The sequence below is a fragment of the Jaculus jaculus genome, chromosome 5 (genome assembly GCF_020740685.1).
Source record: "Jaculus jaculus isolate mJacJac1 chromosome 5, mJacJac1.mat.Y.cur, whole genome shotgun sequence".
Taxonomy (NCBI): Eukaryota; Metazoa; Chordata; class Mammalia; order Rodentia; family Dipodidae; genus Jaculus; species Jaculus jaculus.
In genome coordinates, this window is record NC_059106.1 from 46,201,262 (window position 1) to 46,227,943 (window position 26,682).

At 53.4% G+C, this 26,682-nt stretch overlaps 3 protein-coding genes across 8 annotated transcripts in view; 2 read left to right on the forward strand and 1 right to left on the reverse strand.

Moving 5' to 3' along the window:
- The first annotated feature begins 130 nt into the window (after positions 1–130).
- Fbxo6 (F-box protein 6) lies at positions 131–9,266 on the forward strand. 4 transcript variants are annotated; one of them, XM_045150236.1, is made up of 6 exons: positions 131–227; positions 3,647–3,940; positions 6,641–6,767; positions 7,227–7,322; positions 8,316–8,451; positions 8,788–9,266. In XM_045150236.1, the coding sequence occupies exons 2-6, from the start codon at positions 3,676–3,678 to the stop codon at positions 9,022–9,024; spliced, it is 861 nt and encodes a 286-aa protein (XP_045006171.1). In that variant the 5' UTR covers positions 131–227; positions 3,647–3,675; the 3' UTR covers positions 9,025–9,266. The 4 variants fall into 4 exon arrangements, with proteins under 4 accessions (XP_045006171.1, XP_045006169.1, XP_045006170.1 ...); XM_045150234.1 differs by having other exon boundaries at positions 164–506; XM_045150235.1 differs by lacking the exon at positions 131–227 and adding an exon at positions 616–678.
- Positions 9,267–9,379: 113 nt separating this feature from the next.
- Positions 9,380–25,865, reverse strand: Mad2l2 (mitotic arrest deficient 2 like 2). Of its 3 annotated transcripts, none has more exons than XM_045150241.1 (9): positions 25,635–25,865; positions 15,506–15,556; positions 15,285–15,403; positions 12,627–12,698; positions 12,079–12,179; positions 11,229–11,323; positions 10,863–10,936; positions 9,862–9,954; positions 9,380–9,706 (listed from the first exon to the last, which is right to left on the reverse strand). In XM_045150241.1, the coding sequence occupies exons 2-9, from the start codon at positions 15,543–15,545 to the stop codon at positions 9,665–9,667; spliced, it is 636 nt and encodes a 211-aa protein (XP_045006176.1). In that variant the 5' UTR covers positions 15,546–15,556; positions 25,635–25,865; the 3' UTR covers positions 9,380–9,664. The 3 variants fall into 3 exon arrangements, with proteins under 3 accessions (XP_045006176.1, XP_045006175.1, XP_045006174.1); XM_045150240.1 differs by lacking the exon at positions 25,635–25,865 and adding an exon at positions 25,140–25,198; XM_045150239.1 differs by lacking the exon at positions 25,635–25,865 and adding an exon at positions 16,340–16,649.
- Draxin (dorsal inhibitory axon guidance protein) overlaps positions 25,464–26,682 on the forward strand; it is a 35,191-nt gene continuing 33,972 nt past the window's right edge. The window contains exon 1 of the mRNA XM_004657639.2: positions 25,464–25,588. The gene's annotated coding sequence lies outside the window, so the exon portion shown is untranslated. The remainder of the gene's footprint in view (positions 25,589–26,682) is intronic.

Consider the following 26,682-nt stretch of genomic DNA (forward strand, 5'->3'; position numbering starts at 1 on the left):
GTGTGGGCCGCTACCCGGGGCCACAGAGAGGGTGGCATCTCAGGGAGCCTAGCCAGGGCAGAGAGCAGCTTATGGGAGGGAGACCCCTGGGTCGCCCTCCGGTGGCGATAGGAACCTGCAGTACGGCCGGGTTCCTCTGGAGGGCCACCGTGCTGTTGGCGGCCGCGAGAACACCAAAGGCTGCTGACTGCCGGGCGAGCGGCGCAGAGGTGCCCGGCACACAGTAGGTGCGCAGATAACGCGTCCGATTTGGGGCTCGCCCCCCGCCAACCCCGGCCGGGACGAGTGGGGCTTGGGCCAGCTCGGCCCACACAGCCTCAAGTAGATGCTTGAAGAGGGTTTGCTGGAGGGGGAAAAAAAAGCTTGATGGAATTTCATCTTGACGGGAGACTCCAGAATCTTCGGTCGTTGAGTCACTGGAAGTTGGGGAAGAGCCCAACCGGAGCCAGGAGTGCGGCCCTGAGCCTCCGGGGACGGGGTCCGCGTCGCGGCCGCAGAGGGGCCAGGTGAGGGGGGACCCCGGGCCCGGGTTCGCGCGGCCGCCGAGGGCCGCTGGGAGGCGCGTGACGCGGGCCGGCGGCCGGGGCGGGGCGGGGCGACGGCGGACGGCCCAGGCCCAGGCCCCACGCCGACCGGAGCAGCGGTGTCGCGTCGCCGGCGCGCTCGGCCCAGCCCCAGGTCGCGGGCGCGGCGGGGACGGGAGCGGGGCGGCAGAGGCGGGGGGGCGGGCCCGGGCTCGGCGGCTGTCGCTCGCGCACGCGGCGTGGGCCGGGCCTCGCGGACCCCCCCGGGGACCCCCGCGCCGGCGCCGCGGGCCTGAAGCCACTCGGGGGTGGGGGCGTGGGGGGGGGCTCGCGGAGGGCGGCGGGGGCGTTCCCAGCCCCGGAGCACGTAGGAGCGCGGCGGGCTGGAGGCGGCGCCGCGAGCGACCCGGTCGCGTGACCCGGCGGCGACGGCTCGGACCCGCGTGGGCTTCTCCGTCACCGCCCCTCCCTCCGCGGCCGGCTCCGCCGTGGGGCTTCCCGGGACGCGGAAGCGGGGAGGGGGGAGAATGTCATCTAGGGCTACACCGGAGCCGGCAGGGGAAGGCACTGGACCCACGACTCCCGAGTCTGCGCAGTGCCTTTATAAATTGCTAACATTGTAACCGACATTGAGGCTTTAAGTAGATCCCACCACCACCACCGGGAGAGGTGTGGTTCTGGATCTTGAACTCCGGATTTCCCACTTGCTAGGCCAGCGCTGTACCAACTTGAGGTACATCCCCACCCCTGTATTTTTTTGTTTATGGTTTTCGGAGGTAGGGTCACGCTCTAGCCCAGGCTGATCTGGAATTCACTCTGTAGCCTCAGGGTGCCCTCGAACTTAAAGCGATCCTTCTAGCTGTGGCTCCCGTGTGCTGGAATTAAAGGCTTGCACCACCATGCCCAACTGTATTTACTTTTTGAGGTGATCTCACGAATTGCCCAGGCTGGCCTGGAACTTTCAATCTACGTGCCTTAACCTCCCAAGACGCTTGGATTACTGGGGAGTGGTTGAGGTCACAGGATTGTACCGCCAGCAGCTCATTCTTACAAACTGTTCACAGTTGGAAGACATGGCCACATTGCCCCATCCTACCTCAGCCCAGCAAGGCATTTCACCAAGGCACAGGTTCTTTGCCTGCCTGCTTGCTCTTGTCCTGGCCATGGCTAAGTGCTCCTCCCTGGACTAGAGCAGGGTTGTGCCCACCCTCCCAGGTTCTGAGTTGAAAACCTTCATCAAACCTCCACTGGCCTTCTGGCGGAGACTCTAGAAAGCCACAGAGTTCAGCAACTTTCCATTTCCCTGGGGAAAGTGGGTGGAGAACATTCTCCCCTCAGGCATAAGCAGGTAAGGGTCACTTGAGTGACTGTACAGAGCCCCCACCACACACACACCCCACCTAGAGCAAGTTCCCTGAGTGCCCTTGGGGATGGGGACAGCCAGGAACTCCCAGGCATCTGGCATTTCCAAGTGGCCAGACCTGACATGCAAGGAGCCCAGCCCAGTCTGTGGAGCTTCCTCCACTGAATGAAGTGAGACTGGGAACACAGATACAGTGCTACATATTGTGACAGTGACCAGAACAGTCACCAAACCAAGAAGAACATACAAAGCCATACCAGGTCACCTGGCCAACAAGCTTCAAAACTTTTCTTCAGTGTTTAGATGGCCTGAGACAGTCTCATGTAACCAAGGCTGGCCTTCAACTCTAACCCTTCCCCCACCTACCATGGGATTACAGGTATGTGCTACCACATTCAGCTCCTGGATGTGGATGAGTTGCTTTTAGGAATTTGTTTCCCTGGAGCCGCGCGTGGTGGCGCACGCCTTTAATCCCAGCACTCGGGAGGCAGAGGTAGGAGGATCGCCGAGAGTTCGAGGCCACCCTGAGACTACATAGTGAATTCCAGGTCAGCCTGAGCCAGAGTGAGACCCTACCTCGAAAAACCAAAAGAAAAAAAAAAAAAAAAGAATTTGTTTCCCTGGCACGGTGTGCTGGAGCCCGCCTTTAATCCCAGCACTTGGGAGGCTGAAATCAAGGCCACCCTGAGACTAGAGTCAATTCCAGTTAAGCTTGGGCTAGTGTGAGACCTTACCTTGGAAAAACCAAAAAAAAGTAATATTCCTAAAACTTTGAGATTGGGTCTCTCTCTGCTGCCCAGACTGGCCTTTGGACTGCTGGACTCAAGTGATCCTTAAACCTCAGCCTTTTAGTAGTTGAGATTACAGAATACCATGACACCCAGTTCTGTCCCTAAGGATTTTAGTTACTTGGTTTTTCCAGGTAGGGTCTAGCTCTACCCCAGGCTGTCTTTGAACTCACAGTAACCTTCTTACTTCTGCCTCCTGAGTGCTGAGATTAAAGGCATGTACTAACACACCCGGCCTCTTAAGGGTTTTGATATCAAGGGGTTAATAATGCAACTCACTGGCAATTTTTGCCTAGCATACATGAAATCTATCCCCAGCATTGCAAAAATGGTGGGGGTGGGGTGGGGAGAGAAGGAGGGGAAGGACTATAATTTTTTGAGACAGTGTCTCTATAGCCCAGGTTGACCTGACTAGAATTTGCTAGTAGCCCAGGCTGATCTTGAACTCAAAGCAATCCTTACAGTTGTACTCCCAAGTGCTAGGGATATATAGGGAGCCACCAGACTCTATTGTTTGTTTGTTTGTTGTTTTTTAAGGTCTTTCGAGGTAGGGTCTCGCTCTAGCCCAGGCTGACCTGGAATTCACTATGGAGTCTCAGGGTGACTGTAAACTCACAGCTGCTCCTCCTGCCTTGGCCTCCCAAGTGCTGGAATTAAAGGCATGTGCCACCACGCCCAGCTCAGTATTCTTACTGCACATTTCCAAATGCACTTGTCAACAGCTACCGTGGACTCCCAAGAATCCTCAAAAAACCCTTAGCCTGGCATGGTGGTACATGCCTTTAATCACAGCACTTGGGAGGCCAAGATCAAGGTCACCTTGAGACTAGAGTGAATTCCAGATTAGCCTGGGCTAGAGCGAGACCGTACCTCAAACCTAGCACACTCAACGCTCTGATGAGAGTGAAAAGATCAGCCCCCAGCATATGAAGGGTTGCCTTCTTGCTCAAGGCCGTCATTGTCCCCCACAGGCCTGAGAGCACACTTGCCCACCACCAGCATGGCCCTGGTCAGCATCAACGACCTGCCCGAGAACATTCTTCTGGAGCTGTTCACGCACGTGCCCGCCCGCCAGCTGCTGCTCCACTGCCGCCCGGTCTGCAGCCTCTGGCGAGACCTCATCGACCTGGTGACCCTCTGGAAGCGCAAGAGCCTGCGGGAGGGCTTCATCACCGAGGACTGGGACCAGCCTGTGACCGACTGGAAGACCTTCTATTTTCTATGCAGCCTCCGTAGGAACCTGCTGCGTAACCCGTGTGCTGAAGGTGGGTGGGGGCGGCCCCTCCTTTCCTGAACCTCAGGGGCTTTGAGCTTGTTCTCACCAACCTACGATGTTCTTAGGCCTCTAGCAGCTCCCCTGGCTCCTCATTCTAGTGTGGAGACCTGCCTTGACCCTCATGTACAGCCTCCCACCTCTGTCTTCATCCATGTACGGCCTTATAGTGCTTTTGGGGTTTCTTTTGTGGGGGGTGCTTGTGTACGTGTGATGTGGTATGTGCACACGTGTCCCTGCAGCTTCCCATGCACCCATCTTTTCAAAGGTAGGGTCTTCCTTTAGCCCAAGCTGAGCTTGAACTCATAGCAGCCCTCCTGCCTGTGTCCCCAGTGCTGGGATTAAAGGCAAGCACCACCATGCTCCAAGCTCCAGCTGCTGCTTCTTTGAGCAGGAGTGTCTTACTGGTCTGCTGTCTTCCTGTGAGCTCCTGTGAGTCCCACACTCGTACTCAAGAAGTTCTCTTAATTGCTGAGCCATCTGTCCTCTGGTGTTGCATATCTTTTTCTCTGCTACAAATGTCAAGGTCCGGGAGTCTAAGGGATCCTATTTGACGCTCCCCACAGTGACACCTTCACATGGTAATTGCTCAACAGGCATGCAAATGAACACTGCCCCCATTATCCAGGGCAGGGACTCCACTGGGGGTTACAAATATGATTATCCATCCCCCTGGCAGCCCACTACACCGATGGAGGATTTAGAGGGGAGTATAATCACAGTTCAAGGCCTCATTTTGCCTGTGCTATCCTACTTACTATTTGTTTTTTTAATTCCTTTTTTCAGCACTTATTATGCCCCTCTCACCCTGCTCCTTGCCAACTCGAGTGGCCTCATCTATGCACTTAGCAAACCTGTCACCTCTACTTCCTGTCCTCGCCAGGATCGTAGGAGGGCAGACAATGAAAGCTACTGGCCGTCTGTGCTACATGGAGCACTTGGGCTCTAAAATGTGACTTGTATAACTGCCCACCTGAGAGGACTGTCCCACTGATCAGACTCTGGCTCCTCTCGAATGCCTCAGTTTCCCCGCCTGCCCCAGATTCCATCTAGAAGCTGCCTAGCAGCTCGCCATGTGGCTGTTAGTACCTCACAGAACCAGGCTGCAGACTTTCCTTGCAAGATGCCACATGCAGCCATGACCAGCCCACCCTTGCTGAGACCTCCCATGGGCCTCAGCTTGTGCCAGTGTAGCTCAGCTCCTGGAATTTATTCGTTCTGGTCTTGTTGGAAACCCTCTAGAACACATGGGAAGGGCTGGTTCCCGAGGACACAAGCAAGGACTATGGCAAAGCTCCCGTGGCAATTTTCCTGGCCTGCTCCGACTGAATGGGGGACTCCTGAGCCACTAGTCTAGGAGACATTGATGCTCCCTCTTGGCCCTAATCATGCAGGAATAATAGTTTCTCTTAGCTCCTCAAATCTGAGCTACTGTAGTTAGCCAGGGCTTCTCCTTTCGGAACTATGGGGAAGCCAGTGGCCAGGTAAAACAGCCACATGGGGAGAACTCCTAACAGCCTTGAGGATCGGTTCCATCACAGGCCCTTTTTATTCTCATTGTGTTGTTTTTTCAAGGTAGGGTCTTACTCTAGCCTAGGCTGACCTGGAATTCACTATGTAGTCTCAGGGTGGCCTCACCTGGCTCTTTTTTATTTATTTATTTTGAGACAAAGTTTCACTCTATCCCAGGCTAGCCTCAAACTCAGAGATCCTCCTACTTCAGTCTCCCAAGTATCTGGGATTAAAGACATGCACCACCATGACTGGCCATAATCTCTTATTTTTAAGAACTGAAATGTGGGTAATAAGAGCTTCATGGGGGCCAGGTGTGGTGGCACATGCCTTTAATCCCAGCACTTGGAAGGCATAAGGATTGTTTCAAGGCCAGCTTGGGACTGCAGAGTCTGAGTTACAGATCAGTCTGAGCTAGAGTGAGATCTTCTACCTACAAAAAACCAAACAAACAAACCTGGTGCACCCGTTGTCTCTCTCTCAAATAAATAAAAATTAAATTAAAAAAATAAAACCAGGCATGGTGGCACCCACCTTTAACCCTAGCACTTGGGAGAAGCAGAGGTAGGACTGCCATGAGTTTGAGGCCACCGAGACTAAATAATGAATTCCAGGTCAACTTGGGCTACAGCGAGACCCTACCTTGAGGGAAAAAAAAAAAAAAAAACACTAAAAGAGCCTCATGTTGCCAGGTGTGGTAGCACACACACTCCTTTAATCCCAGCATTAGGGAGGCAAAGGTAAGAGGATTACTGTGAGTTTATTTGAGGCCAGTATGAGTTCCAGGTCAGTTTGGGCTACAGTGAGAATCTCCTGGGGAAGAAAACAAAAAGAAATCTCATGGCAACATGGAAATGAGATTTGGTCTAGAATTTCTAGTCACATTGTGAATACAAGGGAGCAAGTCCCACAGCAGAAGCAATCAGGAGGCCAGGTGAGACCAGGCTGGACAAGGGAAACACCAAGGCACCGATGAGGTTCCCTTGGGCTGGTAGGGTGCTAATCTTGGCTGAGTTCCATCTCCAGTACTGCAAATAAGACTAGATTGGCTAGGCGTGGTGGTGCACGCCTTTAATCCCGACCGAGGAGGCAGAGGCAGGAGGATCGCTGTGAGTTCCAGGCCAGCCTGACACTACATAGTGAATTCCGGGGATCTCATCTGGGCTTCTGTTTTTCCCAGAGGACATGGGATCGTGGAGGATCGACTCAAATGGAGGAGACCACTGGAAGGTAGAGAGCCTCCCTGGGGAGCACGGCACAAACTTTCCGGATCCCAAAGTCAAGAAGTACTTCGTCACTTCCTATGGGTAAGAGGTGGACTCAAGCAGGTCATGCTGCGGCAGAGGGGCTGGACACTTCTGCTAACTCCCAGGCTAAGTGGGGCCTCCAGAAGCTCAGAGGGCACAGGGTCCCAGTCTCTACTTCCAGGAGCAGTCAGCTTGGTGGCAGGTCCCCAGCAGTTGGGGAGATGGGTTTCAGACAATTGGGAGCCCACTGAATAGTTAAGTTACATGTCTAAGGCATCTGTGATCCAGGAGCAGGAGTCAGACACACTCTGCGGTACCTGTGGGACTGGGATCCAATCCTATTCAAGTACAAGTAGGTCCAAATCTGCATTTCCCACAGTCAGCCCAGGGTAAGAGCTTGATGGAGCTCTCATCAGGACCTGTCCTGGGATCTCCTAGGCCCACAAGGGTTGCCACAGCCAAACAAGGGCAGGCCCTACCTAACATACTTATGATTACAAGCCTCCTTCTCTGCCCCAGCATGTGCCTCAAGTCCCAGCTGGTGGACCTAAAGGCTGAGGGCTACTGGGAAGAGCTACTGGACACATTCCGGCCTGATATTGTCGTTAAAGACTGGTAAGTGACTTGTGCCGGTATCCCTGCTTCAATGTCATCACTCCCCCCTGCCCTTCTGCCAAAGCCACCGGGCCAGAGGAAAGGCCCATCCATCTCTACCCAGCTGTCTCCTTGGGCAAAGGCTGCCTTGGACCTAACACCTGCTCTTCTGGCAGCACCCTCAGGCCTTCTGGTCCTTGACTCAAAGACATCAGTTGTGTTGATCAGTTGTCACTAAAGGCCTAGGAGCAACAGAAAACGTCAGCACCCCAGGAAAAACACACTTTCTTACCTAGCACCTCCCTACCGCTTCCTCGGGATTATTCTACTTCTATTCCACCGCCCCCCACCCTTCTTTTTCTAGGTAGGGTCTCATTCTAGCCCAGGCTGATCTGTAATTCACTGTAGTCTCAGGGTGGCCTCGAACTCATAGTGATCCTCCTACTTCTGCCTCCTGAGCATGGGGATCAAAGACATGTGCCACCATGCCCAGCTCCTTCTGTTTCTATTTATTTCTTTGGTGCTAGGGATAGAACCCAGGGCCTCCAGTCCATGGGATCTACCTCTGGGCCACACCCCCAGTCAAGCCCAGAGCCCTTTCTAAGCACAGAACCACTGGTAGGATACTGGCTTGGCCCATATAGAAGCAGGAGCAGGGCTCAGCCAGGCCCTGGGACCACTGCTCAGATAAGGGGACAATATTTGTAGGGTGGCCAGGTTGAGCTCCATGCCGCCCAATAACACACAGGTGGCACAGCTTGAGCAGACAGGGCCTTCTTTGTAAAGACAATTTGTAAGCTCACATCCTTTTCTCAGGTAGGGAAACTGAGACTTCTTGTAGCTACATGCTTCCCTGGGTCACAGGAGTGCACAGCTCTCTAGCCTCATGGGCAGAGGGGTGCTGGCAGAAGTGGGCAAGTTCAGAAGTGAGTCTGTGTGACCCAGCCACCTGTCTGTCCCCAAGGCTGGCCTTCAGTGGCTGACACGCCAACTGTCTACCCTCCTTCCCCCTAGGTTTGCTGCAAGAAAAGACTGTGGGTGCACCTATTACCTCCGGGTACATCTGGCCTCAGCCGACTACATCGTACTGGCCTCCTTTGAGCCTCCACCAGTGACCATCCATCAGTGGAACGACGCCACCTGGACAGAGGTGAGGACCCACCTGCCTGCCCCACCACCTACTTCTCTCAGAGCTAAGCTGACAGCAAACCAGAATCAAATGTCCTGCAGGACCCAGCTGTCCCTGCCATGGAAGGCTAGCTCACCCCACTTTTTTTTTTAAAGTTTTTTGAGGTATGGTCTTTCTCTATCCCAGGCTGACTTGGAATTCACTATGGAGTATCAGGATGGCCTTAAACTCATGGTGATCCTCCTACCTCCGCCTCCCGAGTGCTGGGATTAAAGGCGTGTGCCACCACGCCTGGCAACTCACCCCACTTCTAAACCTCTACTGATCTTAGTGGTTACTTCCTCTTCCCTCTCCCAGGTCTCCCACACCTTCTCCGACTACCCTCCAGGTGTCCGCCACATCCTCTTCCAGCATGGGGGCAAAGACACCCAGTTCTGGGCAGGCTGGTATGGGCCCCGCGTCACCAACAGCAGCATCACCGTCAGTCACCAGCCAGCCAAGAACCCTCCCCCTCCCCCCGTCCCCATCCCCGTCGTGCCCATCCCCATCGACGCCCTGCCCGAGATGTTCCAGGGCTGGGAGGACTTCCAGTAGCACTTGCTGCTTTGGCTCCTCAAGTCCCGATGATAACTGTCATCCAACAGCCATCCGTCCTCCTTGGGGTCAGGGTCTGCCAAAGGTGCCCTCCAGGCAGGAGTTGAGCCAGTTGTGAGCAGTGAGGTCCCTAGCCCCTGGAACACTTGCCCCAGTTCAGCCTTGGGCAAAGCTATTGACTCGTGGTAAATTAGTTACAACGTTCTGACATTTTGTTGTAATAAATGTTTTCAGTAAAACCAGCCTGGTGTTGGGTTTACAGGTGGGGTCCCTGGCACTCTGATGAAGGAGCCCCTTACTAGGACAAACTTGGCTGCCCCTGCCCCTTCTGCTCTGGTTAATGACAGCCCAGGCAGCCCTTTGGGCCCTTTATTCACAATAAACAACTCACAGCACAGTATCTGAGATAGACAGTGTGAGCCACTGAGCCCTTGGAGGCTGGGAGATGGCGGTCCTGGCATCCTTCCCTGGTCTTCTGGGCAGACCAGCTCCACGAAGGCAAGTGGGGCCAAGCAGCTGGGCCAGATAGCAGCCAACGCCAAGGCAGTAAGAGCACTTGCAGTCAAGGGGGGCACCGCAGAGCCACCATGGGCTGGGCCCCAGAGTCTGACAGCTGGGCAATGGGGGGGCAGGTGATCCCTCAGCTGCTTTTATGAGCACGCTCTTCTACATACAGCTGCATCTGGGAGAGAGAAAGAAGTGGTCTCAGTTGGGGAACCACTAGGCACTTGCTTGGGAGGTGAGCAGGGCTGGAAAAGTCTCGGGTGGCAAGCCCTCTAGATTGGGATTGTCTCTGGGGCCCACCTCCAAGCATTTCTCTGTTCCCTCCAAGTTCACCTTTAAAATGTCTGACGTCATGGTTTTTAGGGGTATCAGCCGGGGATCGTGCATGTGGACATCCTGCTCATCTGCCAGGATCCACGGAAAATCCTAAGGAGGGGACCAAAGTGAGAGTTGGAAGTGGCCAGAGCCCAACCTGTCCACACTCTGCTACCTTCCCTCTCTGGGGCGTGGTCCCTGGAATCTCTAGGAGCTGCTGGTGATGCACATTTCCAGGCCTTTGAAAACTCTACTAGAGAAGAGCAAGGGTGGGGCTGGAGAGATGGCTTAGCAGTTAAGGTGCTTGCCCGTGAAGCCAAAGGAACCAGGTTCAATTCCCCAGGACCCACATAAGCCAGTTGCACAAAGTGGCACATATGTTTAGAGTTCGTTTACAGTGGCTGAAGGCCCTGGCATGCCCTGGCATGCCCATTCTCTATCTCTATCTATCTGCTCCCCCCCCTCAAATAAATAAATAAATAAATAAATAGGGCCAGGGTGGGCTAGAGAGAGAGCACGGCGGTTAGGACGCTTGCCTGAGAAGCCTAGAGACCCATGCTTTACTCTCCAGATCCCACATGAGCCAGACACACAAGGTGACACAAACCCGCGGGGTGGGCCGCATGTGCACATAAGATGGTACACACGTCTGGAGTTCAACTGCAGTGGCTGGAGGCCCTGGTGTGTCAGGTTTTTCTCTCTCATAAAAAGAAACTAAAGTTAGCCAGGCATGGTGGTGCCTGCTTTTAATCCCAGCACTCAGGAGGCAGAGGTAGGAGGATCACCATGAGTTTGAGGGCACCCTGAGACACTACATAGTGAATTCCAGGTCAGCCTGAGCTAGAGTGAAACCCTACCTCAAAAAACAAAACAACAAAAAAGAGCCAGGGTGAGCTGACCACCCAGCACCTAGAACCTCAGGGTTCCTCTCACCCTGGGTGTCCATATCCTCTGGGAGCCAGGCACTACTGCAAGCTGTCCATTAGAATGGCGCCCCTCCCCTGTCCCATTCCTCTCACCTTGATCACCTGGATCTTTTCCATGTTGCGCGTGGCAGCTTCTCTGGTGTGGACCAGGACTGTAAAGGTGCAGCCTGCAGAGGGAAAACTTGATCAGGGTCAAGGCCCTGCAGCCCCAGCAATGGACCCCAGGCCCTTCCCTCTTCTTCCTCCACACTCTAGGCAGCACCACCCCCAGCACGTCAAGTGCAAGCCAAGGGCTAAGGAAGGCACAGTTACAGGAAACAGTCAGGAAATCATCTGGAGGTGGACTCTCAGCGGTACTCAAGGGCAGGGAGGAAGGGGTGGCTCTGAGTGGCCAAGCAGGGACTGAAAAGACAAGCAGCTGAGGTAACCAAGGAAACAGCAGGGGACAGGGAGGCACACCTGGGGGGTTGTGGTCCAGGACAGCATCACACACGCTGATCTTTAGGATAAAGGCTCTCAGCAGCTGCTCCACATGGGACAGCAGGGAGTCTGAGCTGGGAGGGAAAGGAGGCCTTTGGTCCCGCACTGCCCCTCCCCCAGCAGGGCCAGAGAGCCCCGGCCCAGCCCCACCCTAGACAGTCAGCATGGAGAGATGCCCTGCAGGTGTGCAGGGGACTGGGCGTGGCTTTCTATATAGGTGCTGGGGATTGAATTCAGGTCCTTATACTGATGCAGCAAGCACTCTTACCCACAGAGCCATCTCCCCAACCCCTCCTCTTAGGTATTTTTATTTATTATTTATTTTAGTTTTTCAAGGTTGGGTTTCACTCTGGTTCAAGCTGACCTGGAATTCACTAGGTAGTCTCAGGCTGGCCTAGAACTCATGGTGATCCTCCTACCTCTACCTCCCAAGTGCTGGGATTAAAGGTGTGCACCACCACGCCAGGCCAGTGAAATCCAGATGCTTGCACTCCCTTGTGCATCTGGCTAACATGAGTCCAGGGAAATTGAACCTGGGTCTTGGCTTTGCAGGCAAACACCTTAACCGCTAAGCCATCCTTCCAGCCCATATCTTTAAAAATATATATTTATTTATTTGAAACAGAGGAGCGAGCATGGGCACACCAGGGCCACTTTGAACATCTGTCTTTACATGGGCACTAGGGAATCGAACCTGGGCCAGCAGGCTTTGCAAGCAAGTGCCTTTAGCTGCTAAGCCACCTCTTCAGTTCTCCTGTCTTTACCAAGAGAGTGGGGACTGGACAGAGGTTGCAGCCAGACAGCCAAGCAAGGGACGGCAAAAGCTCACCTGATGGATAGCAAGGGCGGCTGAGTGATCTCAAAAACGAACTTCTCCACTGGGCGATGCTCCTTATCCAAAATGACCACCACCACTTTTTCCACGTCATTCTGCAAGTACAGGAAACCTACACTCCAGAGCTAGGCGCTGACCTCACTGCCTGCACCCTCCCTTCCTGAGCAGGGTTGGGCCAGGCACCTAGGGCCTTCCTAAGCCATTGGCCAAGGCCCCTGAGAGGGCAGCAAATGGATTTGAGAAGTTGCTACCCCCAGGCACAAGTGGTACAAGCCAAAAGAGGATGCCTGACCCTCAAGGAAGTCTCAGAACAGGACCAGACAAAACTGGGAGATATGTGGAATAAGAATCCCCACTCAGTGCTGGCCCCATCAGCACACCCTACATGTGGCCACATGTTGGCTGAGCATGGTTAGGAGGCAGGTGGGTGTTAAGAGATATGGGGAATCCACACCGTCTATCATCTCACCCCAGAGTCTGCCCATGAGCATGGAGGAAGAGACTGGGAACAGAATGGCTGGAAGGGCTGGGCACCCCCTCACCTTCTCCAGGAGTGGCTTGACACAGTGCAGCGTGTCCTGGATATACTGATTCAGCTCAGGGTGGCAGGACATCTGTGCACAAACCCACAAGATGTTGAGGCGACAGGCATGAGCAGGACAAACCACCAATACCTACCACATACTCTGCTGGCCTTTGGACACAGGCTCAGCAGCTCCCTAGGGCCGTTGCCTGAGACACCCAACTTGTCATCAGAGAACTTATCCATAGCGGAAAGATGTTTAAAGATTTAAAGGCAAGCATTCAGGGGCTGGGAAGATGGCCCAGCAGTTAAAGCTATTTAATGCAAAGCCTGCTGGCCTGGGTTCAATTCCTAGGCCACCCAAGTAAGCAGGATGACTAGCATTAATTTGTAGCAATAAAAGGTGGTGGCACCATCCTCCTCACCCACTGATGACTACCACGCACACAGTTAAATAAAATAAGTAGTTAACAACAACAACAAAAAGTATTCAGGGCTGGAGAGATGGCTTAGTGGTTAAGGTGCTTGCCTGCAAAGCCTAAGGACTCATGTTTGACTCTCTTTTTTTTGTTGTTGTTTATTTGTTTGGTTTTCAAGGTAGGGTCTCACTCTAGCCCAGGCTAACCTGGAATTCACTCTGTAGTCTCAGGGAGGGATCGAACTCACGGCGATCCTCCTACCTCTGCCTCCTGAGTGCTGGGATTAAAGGCATGTGAGACCATGCCAGGCTCATGTTTGACTCTCCAGGTCCCAAGTAATACAGACACACAAGGTGATACCCCCCACACACACACCAGGTGTGGTGGCGCACACCTTTAATCCCAGCACTCGGGAGGCAGAGGTAGGATTGCCATGAGTTCGAGGCCTCCCTGAGACTACAGAGTGAATTCCAGGTCAGCCTGGGCTAGAGTGAGACCCTAACTCGAAAAGCCAAAAAAAGAAAGAAAGAAAGAAAGAAAGAAAGAAAGAAAGAAAGAAAGAAAGAAAGAAAGAAAGAGAAGGAAAGAAAAAGGAAGGTAGGAAGGAAGGAAGGCAAGCAAAAGAAAGAGAGAAAGAAAGCCAAGCATGGCAGCACACAACTTTAATCCCAAGTACTCAGGAGACAGAGGTAGGAGGATCGCCATGAGTTTCAGGCCACCCTGAAGGCTACATAGTGAATCCCAGGTCAGCTGAGCTAGAGAGACCCTAACTCGAAAAACTGAAAGAAAAAAAAAAGCATTCAATCTCAGCTCTGCTGTTTAACATTAACACTGGGGGCTCCTGATACAGGGTGCAGACTTTCCTAAAGTCTGAAAACAGCACAAAATGGGGTGCGCCATTTCCCCCCCCAGAGAAAGGATCCCAGAAACTTAATCAGCATTCAAAACCTTGGCCAGGGGGCTGGAGAGATGGCTTAGTGGTTAAAGTGCATGCCTGCGAACACCAAGGACTCAGGTTCAGTTCTCCAGGTCCCACATAAACCAGATGCACATGGTGGCACATGTGTCTGCATTGAGTAGAGGTCTTGCGTGTCCATTCTGTCTCTTCCTTTCTCTGTCTCTAATAAATAAATTAAATTACAAAAAAAAACTTGGCCAGGTGCCTCAAGGGGAAAAAAAAGGAAAAGGAGGTAAAGCTGAGCCTTTAATACCAGCACTGGGGGAAGCTGAGGTAGGAAGATCACAAATTCAAGGCCAGCCAGGCTGAAATGATACCCTGCCTTGGGGGGAAAAAAAAATAACTAAACTAAAAAGTGAAAGCTAAGGTGCAAAGTGGCCTCAGGCAAATCACTTAACTTCTCTTAAGCTTTTAATTGGGAAGCCTGGGTAAAGAGAAGGTGAGAATGAAAAGGTAAGAATCCATACCTTCCTAGTAAACAAGGAACTTAGCAGGTGTCAATTCTTACTCTTCCTGGCCTACTCCTTAAACTCCCACCACCTCCCAGGATTCAGAGGTCATTTATTCTCATGTTAACTGAGGGCCGACAATGGGAAAGAAGCTGGGATGGAGGACCTGCAAGCAGAGCAACAAGTTTATTGCTTTGCCTTTTCATCCAGTAAGAGGAGGAGCATGCAGCACAGGCTGCAATCCCAGCACAGGAGGATCAGGAGCTTAAGGCCAACATCCCATACAAAGCAAGTTTGAGTCTGAGATACACGGAAGGAAAAGCAAAAAAAAGCCAGTGGTGGTGAGCCATGTCTTTAGTCCCAGCCTGCACTCAGGAAGCTGAGGTAGGAGGATTGCTGTGAGTTCAAGGGAAGACTGAGCTACAGAGTCCTGAACTAGAGTGAAACCCTACCAAATAGATAAGTAAATAAATAAAAAGTTAACCTCTTGTAGTTAGGGGAAATAAAGAGAAAAGTGCAAGGTTATAAAATGCAGCCACAACCCTTGGCAACTCTAGTCTAGAGTCTCTAACTTCTAGCTAAGGGAATCTCCCCAGTGGTGAGAAGTTATCAGGCTACAGATGCGAGGTAGAGGGGGTAGGTTTTTATAAATCCAGAGTCGGGGACCGAAGATGGTGGTGCACGCCTTTAATCCCAGCTGAGGTAAGAGTGAGTTCGAGGCCAGGCTGGAGCTACAGAGTCGAGACCCAGGACAGCCTGGGCTAGAGTGGGACCTTGCCTCCAAACAAATTCCAGGGCACCAAACTCACCAGAAGCCGCAGCCCGGCCATGGGTGGGGGAGGGTGTCTCACCTGAACTGGCACATTGTACTTCTTGCGCTTCTGGAAGATGCCCACCGGGTAGACCTCGCGCACATACAGGATTAGGTGCACGGCCACCTCCAGAAACTCGCAGAGTACGTCGGCCACCACTGCGCGGGGGGTGGAGGGGGACACATCCGGGTGGGCAAGACCGCTGGACAGACCCGCTCCCCCGCCGCCTCCGTCCCCGTGGGCACGTCGAGCCTCCCTACCTTGGCCAAAGTTGAGGTCCTGTCGCGTGAGCGTGGTCATCCTTCAGCCACCTGGGGGCGGGGGGTAGTTCCAGAGAACCAGGAGCCGCCAGGGCCGCCTCCCCGGCCCTCGGGGCCCTCCTCCCCGCCTGCAGAGACAGGAGCGAGGGACCCCCAGCCACGCAGACGCCGGGGAGCCGCGAAGTGCGCCCCACGCTGGCGTCACGCGTGGGGAGGTCCCAGCTGCGCCGCGATCAGACGATCCACGGGCGGCCCGCACCCACTCGCCCCGGTACCGCCACGACAGGAAAGGCCAGAGCCGGGCTGGCAGAAGGGCAGGGCCGCAGCCGCCCGGGGACCAACCTCCCGGGGCTCAGGCGCCCCACACGCGGGAAGCGCAGCCAGATCGGAAGAAGCCCCGCCCCCTACGGGCCGGATCCTTCCCGGGCGGAAATCCCGCCCTCTCGCCTAACCCGGTACCGGCTTTGGCCTTGATCCCCACCCGGGCTCGGATTCGGTGCCCCGGCACTCCGAACCACCGATCGCCAGCGCTCACGCCTCCCGCGCAACCCCCAGACTCCCGCGCCACTCCGTGGCCGCCGCGGCGCTCGCGTGGTCCTAGCGCCGCCACTGGCCACGCCCATTCCCCTGAGACGTCCAATCCGAGCCTCCCACGGCTCGGGTTCCTCCACTAAGGAAGGAGAGGCGGCTGCGGAGGCGGGGCTGAGGGCGAGGATTCGGAGGGGCGGGGCCGGGCCTGCACAACGGGTAACACTATTTCAGAATGAGCTAGGACTTCCTTTGGCCTTAAGATGCGGGGAAAAAAACAAACAAACCCTGCTGTGCCCTCCATACCAGATCGCTCTTCCTTCCAGGACATTCCCGCATTCCCTCCAGCTTCTGGGAGTCCTGGGCAGGAAGTGGTAGGAGTTGCTAGGGAGGGCCAGGTGTCAGGCCCAGCTGGGAACCAAGGGCAGCGACATCTGCTGCTCGTTCCGACTCCACATCCCCCGACACTCAGCTGTCCAACCGAAAGCGAATCCGCGGGCTTGGAGGCGGGGACGTGGGAGGGCTAAGGGGCACTGGACACGCCTCCGCGCCACCCCTATCCGGAACCAAGTTCTGCTTGGCTTGACCTCCCCAGAGAATCAACTTCCCAGATGCTTCGAGTAGCTGACCGTTTGGGGGGAGGGGACGGGGGTTCATGGTAGGGTCTTGGTCTAGACCAGGCTGAACCTGGAATTCACTCTGTAGTCTCAGGCTGGCCTCGAACTCACGGCGATCCTCCTACCTCTGCCTCCCCAGTGCTGGGATTAAAGATTTGCACCGCCATGCCTGGCAATAGCAGACCTTTCTAAACTTCAGCTAGGCACTGAGATAAGTGCCTGTAGGTTGTCTCACTAAATCACCAGAATACTCCATGTGACAATTGCTATGTTTGTTCCCTTTCTGCAGATGAGCCTAGTGAGAATCAGAGAGGTAAAGAAACTTGCCTGAGTCACAAGGCTGCAGGAAGGGACCAGCAGAAGTGTTCCTCCCTCCCGGGCTGGAGAGATGGCTCAGCGTTTAAGGTGCTTGCCTGCCTAACAACCCGGGCTCGATTTCCCTGTACCCCACGTAAAGCCAGATGCACAACGTGGCCCACGCATCTGGAGTTTGTTTGCAGGGGCTGGAGACCCTGACACGCCTATTCTCTCTCTCTCCTCCAGCTCTCTCTACTTGGAAAGAAAAGAAAAGGAAGGGGGAGGGAAGAAGCAGGAGGAAGAAGTAAGGAAGAACGGAGGGAAGAAGGGTGGGAGGAAACGAAGGAAGGTAGGAAAGGAGAAAGTAATATTACTCCAGAGTCCTGCAGAGGCACGAACTCAAGTCTGAAGGGCTGGAAAAGTCTCAGATAATGTTTATTACCACCATGCACGTGGCATTTAGTATTTGGCAAACCCTCATTTCTTTAATTTCCTCATTAGCCCTAAGAGCTAAGTATTCATTATGCAGTCCCACTTCAGAGGAAAACAAGCCCGGAGATGTTCCCTCGCTCACCAAAGTTATACAGGTGGAATGTAAACCTAGCTCCTGGGAGCTGGAGGGGGGAACTCAGCTGTTAAAGGGCCTTGCTTGCAAAGCCTGTTGGTTGGCCAGTGTTCAATTTCCCAGCCCACCCATGTGAAGCCAGATAGGCATTTGTTTACACACATATATGTGCAAGTAAATAATTTCTTTTTTTCGAGGTAGGGTTTCCCTCTAGCCCAAGGCTGACCTGGAATTCACTATGTAGTCTCAGGCTGGCCTGGAACTCACAGTGATCTTCCTATTTTAGCCTCCTGAGTGCTGGAATTAAAGGCATACAACACTCAGCAATACATTTAAAAATAATAAAAAATAAGGGCTGGAGGGATGGCTTAGCAGTTAAGGCATTTTCCTGCAAAACCAAAGGACCCATGTTCGAATCCCCAGGATCCACATTAGCCAGATGCACAAGGGGGGGGGTGGGCATACATCTGGAGTTTGTTTGCAGTGGCCGGAGGCCCTGGCATGCCAATTATCTGTCTCTGTCTCTCTCTCTCTCCCTCTTTCTCTGCCAAATAAATAAATAAAAATAAAGTATTAAAAAATACAAATAAATACAGCTTCCATGCTTGTAAAAACACCAGGAATTTAATTTATACCCAGCCTCTCTTACAGATAGGAAGGACAAGGTCAGAGATGTGGCCTTGGAGTTATGAGTGACAAGTCAGACCAGAAGCCAAAAAGACTTTGACTCTGACCTCCATGGATTTAAGACTTGTCAGGAGTCCATCCATCAGTCTGTACACAGTTCTAGTGGAAATGTTTGCCTGACAGCTCATCAATGCATCTCCCCCGCACCTCAAGCCTGCAAACCTGGGAAAAGGTGAGTAATGTGCCAGCAGAGGGATTAAGCCAGGAACGTGAGCAGAGCAGTTTTTAAAAAGCAGACCTAGGATATCTGCATCTCAATCCCCAGGGACCCTATTAAACCCTTTGCTGTCCAGCTGCCCTGATATTCCTGAACAGGACACTGGCTCTTTAACAAGCTCCCTGAGGGGTTGGATACCCAAGAAAGAATGGGGGCACTTTGTAAATTTCATTGTTTAACCCAAAGGAGTGACTGGTTTTGTTTCAGGAATTGTGACTGGTAGCATAGACTTGAAGACCCTGACCACATCACACCATGCAGGACAGAACCCTTTCAGCAGACAGCCCACTGAGCAGCCCCTTGCCCTGAAGACTGGGCGCCCTCAGATTTCACTGTAGTGGATGTCTGGCTCCTTGGGGGAAAGCCAGGGTCCTTTTTGTCCCCTCCCCTGCTGCTGGAGCACTTTTATCATTAGTGAATGGCAGGGGACAGAAGTGGGGAGGGGGGAACAATTCCTTGGGGATGGGGCAGGGACATGAGCAGGGGGCTGAGGCAATATGGGACAAGCAGCCAGGGACCCGTGCATGCAGCTCTGTAGCATCTGGGTTTTCATCTTAATTGTGTGAGCATGATGGATGCTCAGAGGACCCAGATTACATTATGGAGTTGTTATTACATTGTTGAATCGCCATTTGCCAGGAGACTGTTTTTCAAAGTTATTCGCATGTTTTTCACCATAATGACAATAGGTAGGAGGGTGGCTGGAAGGGAGGGATGGATGTTGTTGAGGGGAGAGAGAGAGACAATGTATTTGCCAACTGGAGCAAGTCTCTGAGGACCAGCAATGAGGACAGTGAAAAAAAAAAAAATCACTCCCAACAGACATTTAAGTGGAAGCAGAGAGGTGAGCCACAAGAAAACACACCACCACCCCAGCAAAGACTCTGGTGGCACCAAAGGACTCCAGGGTCTGTTGAACAAACATGCACTGAGTGAATTTGGTGAAACCATGGACAACAAGGTGTCCTTCCTGCAAGATGCTTCTTGCTGTGGTGCTCCTCACAGGAGGCATCATCTACCTCACCCTGCCTAAGGTTCTCAGGACATTTAATGCAAAGAGGAAGGAGGCAGACAGAGTAAAACACACATAATTTGATGGCAGTTCCACAGACACCCTGTGCTCAGAGGACCTGCTGGTTGGCACATTCCTGACAAGAGAAGCTAGTATGTTCATTCTTTCAGTTTAACACCCACCCAGCTCAAGGTCGGTCTCTCTCTCTCTCTCTCTCTCTCTCTCTCTCTGTCTGCTTGAAAATAAATAAATAAAAACTTATTTAAAATGCCCAAGTCAGGGCTGGAGAGATGGTTTAGTGTTTAAGGCACTTGCCTGTAAAGCCAAAGGACCCAGGTTTGATTCCCCAGGACCCATGTAAGCCAGATGCACAAGGTGATACATGACTCTTGAGTTCATTTGCAGTGCCTGGAGGTCCTGGTAAGCCCACTCTCTTTCTCTCTCTCGCAAACAAATAAATTAAAAAAAAATAAAAATGGGCTGGAGAGATGGTGTAGCAGTTAAGGCACTTGCCTGCAAAATCAAAGGACCTCGGTTTGATTCCCCAGTACCCACGTAAGCCATATGTACAAGGTGGCATATGCATCTGGAGTTCATTTGCAGAGGCTGGAAGCCCTTGTGTGCCCATTCTCTCTTTCTCTCTCTCAGACTCTGCACCTCCCAATCTCAAATAAATAAATAAAAATTCAAAAAAAATTTAAATAATAAGCTGGGCGTGGTGGTGCCCACCTATTAATCCCAGCATTCGGGAGGCAGAGGTAGGGGAATCGCTGTGAGTTCAAGGCCACCCTGAGACTACATAGTGAATTCCAGGTCAGCCTGGGCTAGAGTGAGACCCTACTTCAAAAAAAACAAAAATAATAATAATAAATAAATAAAACTAAAAAAAAAATGCCATCTAAACTGTCCTTAGCATCCTCCCTTCCCAGTTTCATTTCCCAAAATAGCAAGCAGCTCCCAAGATGCCCTAAGGCGAGTGCACATGATAGCAGGAGCTACTAACTAACATGAGAATCTGGGAAAACGGCTCAGAGGTGAAAGGCAAAAGCCTGCCCACCTGTATTCAATACCCCAGCACCCATGTAAAGCTAGAAACAAAGTGGCATATTCATCTGAAGTTGTTTGTAGCAGCAAGAGACCCTGGAGCACACATAAATTACATACACACACACATATGTATGTACGTACATACATACATGCGTATACATTTTTTTTTCAAGGTAGGGTTTCACTCTAGTTCAGGCTGACCTAGAATTTACTATGTAGTCTTAGGGTGGCCTCAAACTCATGGCGATCCTCCTACCTCTGCCTCCCCAGTGCTGGGATTAAAGGCGTGCACCACCACGCCCGGCCCATGTACATATTTTTTAATAAAAATTTTTTTTTTAATAAAAGAGAATTAGTATGCCAGGACCTCCAGCAACTGCAATCAAACTCCAAACACATGTGCCATCTTGTGCGCATGTGCGCTTGCATCACCTTGTGCTTCTGGCTTAAGTGGGATCTGGAAAGTAGAACATGGGTCCTTAGGCTTCACAGGCAAGCGTCCTAACCACTAAGCCATCTCTCCAGCCCCATACATACATTTTTGTTTGTTTGTTGTGGTTTTTGTTTTTCGACCTGAGCTAGTAGTCTTAGGGTGGCCTTGAACTCATGGTTATCCTCCTACCTCTGCCTCCCGAGTGCTGGAATTAAAGGCATGCGCCACCACACCCGGCTCATCCATACATATTTTAAAGATGGATGGATAGCAGCTAACCGCCAGCTCCTGGCCTCCCTCACCTGGCTTTCTAGAGAGTGAGGCCTGGCCTGCACAAGGGCCCCAGATCCCGGGGTCTGCTGCTAACCTCCGACCTTACACCAGTGACCCTGGAGGGCCTCCAGCCCTCCCATTGGAGCACAGCCCACAAGTGCCATTTCCCCATTGGATGCCGCTGGCGCTACACACCCTCCACTCAGATGCTTCCTCTTCAGTGTTAAGGTGACTGGCTTTAGAAGTACCTGGGAGCCTGAGGGACATCTCTGGGCTTGCCTGAGAGGGTGTTTCTGGAGAATATTAACTGAGGAGGAAAGACCCACCCTGAAAGTGGGCAGCACCCAGCTTGATCCCAGGGAGCAACAAGGACCTCCCATGGGCAGGGACCCTGGAAGGAAAAAGAGGTGAGTGCTTTTCTCTGCTTTCTGGCCAGCACGATCTGTACAGCTCTGCTCTGCAATGCTCTCCCAACCATGGTGAGACAAGGCCCCTTCCTCCAGAGCAGTGTCTTGCCTCTTCCCATAAAACCCACTCCCTGGCCCACCCTTGCTCTCTCTGTGGCTCTCCTGCTACAGGTGCATGCATCCCCCTTATTCCTCCTTCTCTCCCTTTTTTTTCCTCTGGTACATGCACCCCCTTTCTCTCCTTTCTCTTCTTTCTCTCTCTTCTGCCTCTCCCCTTCTCCCTTGCCCCATGACAGTAAAGTCTTAGATCTAAGAAGCTGTTTGTTTGGTCCTCCGTTGCAAACCCTGAATCTAACAGTGTGTGTATGCGCATTCTTGCTCATGTGCCAATGCCACAGCACATGTATTGGAGGTCTGAGGACAACTCCCAGTGTCAGGCCTTGCAAAACGTCCACCTCCTTTGAGACAGGGTTTCTTGTTCACTGCCATGTTCCCTAGGCTAGTGAGCCTGGGGAGTCTCCTGTCTTTGCCTCTCATCTCATCATGGTAGCACTGAAATTACATATGTGCTCTCCTGCTCCCAGCATAACTTGGGTTCTAGGGATCTGAACTCAGGTCATTATGAGTGCATAGGAAGTGCTCTGACCCATTAAGCCATCTTCACAGCCCTCCTTTTTATCTTCAGTTTCTTTTCCTTTTAAATTATTATTTATTATTTTTGTTTGCTTCAATAATAGGGTCTCAGGCTGGAGAGATGGCTTAGAGGTTAAGACGTTTGCCTGCAAAGCCAAAGGACCTAGAATCAATTCCTCAGGACCCATATAGGCCAGGTGTATAGGGTAGCACATGTGTCTGGAGTTTGTTTGTAGGGCCTGGCATGCCCATTCTCTCTCTCTCTCTGTAATAAATTAAATTAAATATTTTTTTTAAAAAAAGAATAGGGTCTCATTCTAGTCCAGGCTGACCTGGAATTCACTGTGTAGCCTAGGATGGCCTCAAACTCAATTCTCCCACCTCACCTTCCTCAGTGCCGGGATTAAAGGTGTGTACCACTGTGCCTGGCCTATCTTTCTTTTTTAGAACTTACTACCTTTTATTTTATTTATTTATTTTATTATTATGTTGTTGTTGTTGTTGTTGTTGTTTTGTTTTGTTTTGTTTTTGCTTTTTTTGAGGTAGGGTTTCACTGCAGTTCAGGATGACCTGGAATTCACTATGTAATCTCAGGGTGGCCTAGAACGAACTCACAGTGATCCTCCTACCTCTGCCTCCTGAATGCTGGGATGAAAGGCGTGCACTACCATGTCTGGCCTCCTTCATTCTCTTTGCTGTCAAATGCCCTCCCTTGGATTAACCATTTTGATCTGTTGATGAATATTTGGATCCACATCTGCCATTCAACTGCTCCATTTTGGAGGTGGTGAAACTGACCCAAAGTCACCAGAACCTGGACAGAATAAGATCCCAAGCCTCTCCCAACATCAACCTGTTGTTACTGTGTCTGTGCAAGAACCCAGGGTACAGTCTCACTTGTGAAAAGGTCACCCCAGTGGACAACAGCTGCAGCAGCGTTTAAGTCAGCCTCCAAGGTACATTTCTGGCTCATGGTCACAGCCTCATCCTGGAAAATGAGCGTCATGTTGCCTGCCCACTAGCCCCTCCCATGCCACCATTATTTCTTTTCTGCCATGGTTTATACCTGCTCTCCTAGCTGGGTGTTTTGTTTTGTTTTGTTTTTCAAGGTAGGGTTTTGCTGTAGCCCAGGCTGACCTGGAATTCACTGTGGCCTTGAACTCATGGCGATCCTCCTACCTCTGCCTCCCAAGTGCTGGTAAAGACATGTGCCACCACACCCGGCTTCCCTAGCTTATTTTTAAAAATATATATATTTTTTATTTATTTGCAAGGAGAGATAGAATGGGCACGTCTGGGCCTCCAGATCTCCAAATGCATGTGCTACCTTGTGCATATGGCTTACATGGATGCTGGGGGAATCGAATCTTGGTCCTTTGGCTTTGCAGGTAAATGCGTTAACCACTAAGCTGTCTCTCCAAGCTTTTGCTTTTACCCAGTGCAATCTATTTACAAACTCTGGACTCACTGGGGCTGTTAAAACCCAGGTGAGACGGTGTTTCTGTTCTGCTCACAACCCTTCAAAGGCTCCTGATCTAACTAAAAAGCCAAAGCCTTTGCTGTGGCCTCTGCAGCTCTGGTGACACTAGCCTGGCTCCCTCCTCCTCTATCACTCTTTCCTTCATCAGATACAAAGCAGTCTCCTGCCTCAGGTCTTTCACACTGGCTCCTCCAAATGCTGTTCATGCAGCCACAGGGGATCATTACCTCATTTTTCTTGCAAAAAAACAAAAGCTGTGCTTCACCAGAGACCTTCCCTGACAAACTTCTGTAATGGACTTTATTTTTGTCCATAACCCTAATGACCGCCTGATACACACTTGCTGACTTGCAAGTCGTATCTTTCCTCTGCTTCACTAGACTGCAGAATCTTGGCCCTTGTGCTTGTACACAGTAGCTGCTCAGTAGGTACTTATGGAAATAGTGACTCTAACCTTCCAGCCAATAAGTAGCCCAGTCTTCTCCCCAAGCCATCCTATGGCCAGCATGTCAAGATCTTACAATAGCAATAGCGCTCATTTTCCCGGAGTCTTTCCTGTGGACTGGGGGCCTTAGGAACCAGGTCTTCTTACACAGACCACTCACCGTCGTCTACAATGCCCAGCTCAAAAAAGTTAGGCAACTTGCCCAAGGTCCCAGTATCACGGGAGACAACGAACCCAGACAACTAGCCTAATACAGGACAGTGTTCCACCCCTCAGCCATGAATGCCTCAGCCGCTCCCCCACGTGCCAGGTCCCGCCCTATTGCTCTTTGATCTTTGCAGTGCCAGTGGCCTCACTGACCCCGCTATGAGTTATGGGGGTCTTGGGACGCGTAGCCTGGCATTCCTGGACTCCTAGGGTCGCCAGGACACCGGCGCCCCGCGCGGTGATGGATGAGCCGCCGCCGGAGGGCCGGCTTTGTCCAGATTGGCTTGGGCTGCGGAGCGACAGGCAGGCTCAGGACGTGTGTGTGTGCGTGCGTGCGTGTGCTGGGGGATATTTCTCCCGGGGGTGGGGGGCACAGGTGTGCTGTCCACGCCCAGGTGATGTGGAACCCACAAGTGACAGCGACTTCTCCGAGAACCACACCCCTCCCACCACCCCAACTCCGCGCACTTTCACAGGCTACAAAGGCCGCTTCGCCCTCGGTCCCGCCTTCGCCTTCCCCGCCGCGGGCATTTCTTCTGTCCCCTGACAGCCTAGGCGGAATAATCCTTTTGGGGAGCGACGGGTCCCTGCCCGCCCAGACGCGACCACAGCTGAGCGCACGGTCGCCATCCATTGTTGGGGTCCGCCAGGGGACACCCCCGCCCCCGCCGCCGCGACCCTTTGTCGCCCGCTTCCCGCGGGGCCGTCGCTCCAGATGCGCCACCGCTGCTGGCTGCCCTCCCGTCCCACGCGCCCCGGGGCCGCGCCGAGGCGGCTCTTACGCACCGGGAGGAGCGGGCCCGCCTCGCCCGGTGCAGCCCGCACGGCCGCGGGGCAGCGCCCGCCTTTGTCTGCCTCCTTTGTCTGGCCCGCGCCCTCGCGGCGGCGGCGCCGGGCGCCTCTGGGGAGCGGGCGACCAAAGCCGAGCGCAGCTGCCGAGGGCGCGCGGGGCCGGGAGCGCGCGGGGCCCCGGGGCCCGGCCAGGGGCTGGCCCTCCGCGGGGGGCCCGGGGAGCCCCGGGCCCCTCCTCTATCCCCTCCCCGCGCGCCGTCCCGCCCTCCTCTCTCGCTCCCTCCCTCTCTCCGTCCCTCCCTCCCAGCCCCGCGCAGCCCGGGCAAAGCCACCCGCCGCCCGCGCACCTCTCTCCCAGCTCGGCCGCTTAGCCCTCGGTGGCGCTCGGCTCCCGCAGGCGCTCGGCCCCGCGTCCCTCGGTCCCCTCCCTGCTGGCCGGACAGGTAAGGCGCAGCTCGGCCCGCCCCTGGCTCCGCCCTCCAGCCTCACCTGGCCACGCGCGGGGACAAAGGTGGGCCACCACCTGGCGCACCCCCGTGGGTTGAGGCTGGAGGAGCCGCTTTTCTTCCCCACCTTCGGGCCTGCGCATCCATCCGTCCGTCTACCCGTCCGCAAGTCTGTGTATGGTTCCCCGCTCCGCTCCGCGTGTCTCCTCGGCTACCGACTCGGTCCCCTGTCGCCTCTTTGCACCGGACACTCACTTTTCCACGCTCTCTGACACCCCGCCTCGCCCGCGCCCTCGCCGCCCTCTCGGGTCCCCTTCTGTCTCCTCCGCACTAGCCGCGACGCTTTGGGACCCGGTGTCTCTTTGTCTCTGTCTCTGGATCTCTGAATCTCTGGGTGGTCCTCCCCCCCCATCCTCCGGCCGCCATCCTCCACCGTTGGAAGAGAGCTAGAAGACTTCTTGAACCTGAGCAAAGCTGGCCCTTTTGACCAAGGGTGGGGCTGGGTGTGTTTGGGAAACGCAGAGCAGGGCAGGGGGAGCCCTTTTCCCTCCCCAGCTCCCCAGGGCACCTAACTCCCTCTTCTGAGCCGGCCCCGTCCCTTTCTTTCCCCTTCAACAGCAGCACCAGGGGGCTCAGCCATCTCCTGAAGTCCAGGTGTGAGGGGTGCAAGCGCCTGCCTTTCCCGCCAAGTTTTTCTGGGCCACCTCCACTGCTTCCTTAGCCTTCACTCTTGTCAGTGGTCACCCTTACCTCCAAGCTGCCTACCCCTCAGCCTGGCAACAGGCAAGATTTCCCCATCTGGCTCAGTGCCATCTCCCTGGAGTCTGATAGACTCTGAGGCACTGCCTTGGACAAAGGAGTGCGTTCCTGAGCCTCAGTGTCCCCGTCATAAAACGGGGACAAAAGAACCTATCTATAGGAATGTGTGCCCATATCCTGAGAAAAGCCTCTCAGGTAGGTGGGTAAGCATTGGCGTCAGTGGGGGAGGGGACTATAGTCCCTGAATGGGACAGGGATGAGGAGCCAAAGAACCTATGGCAAAACCCAAGCTTAGGGACCTTGTCTCCATCTAAAACCCTGGTTCTGCGCTC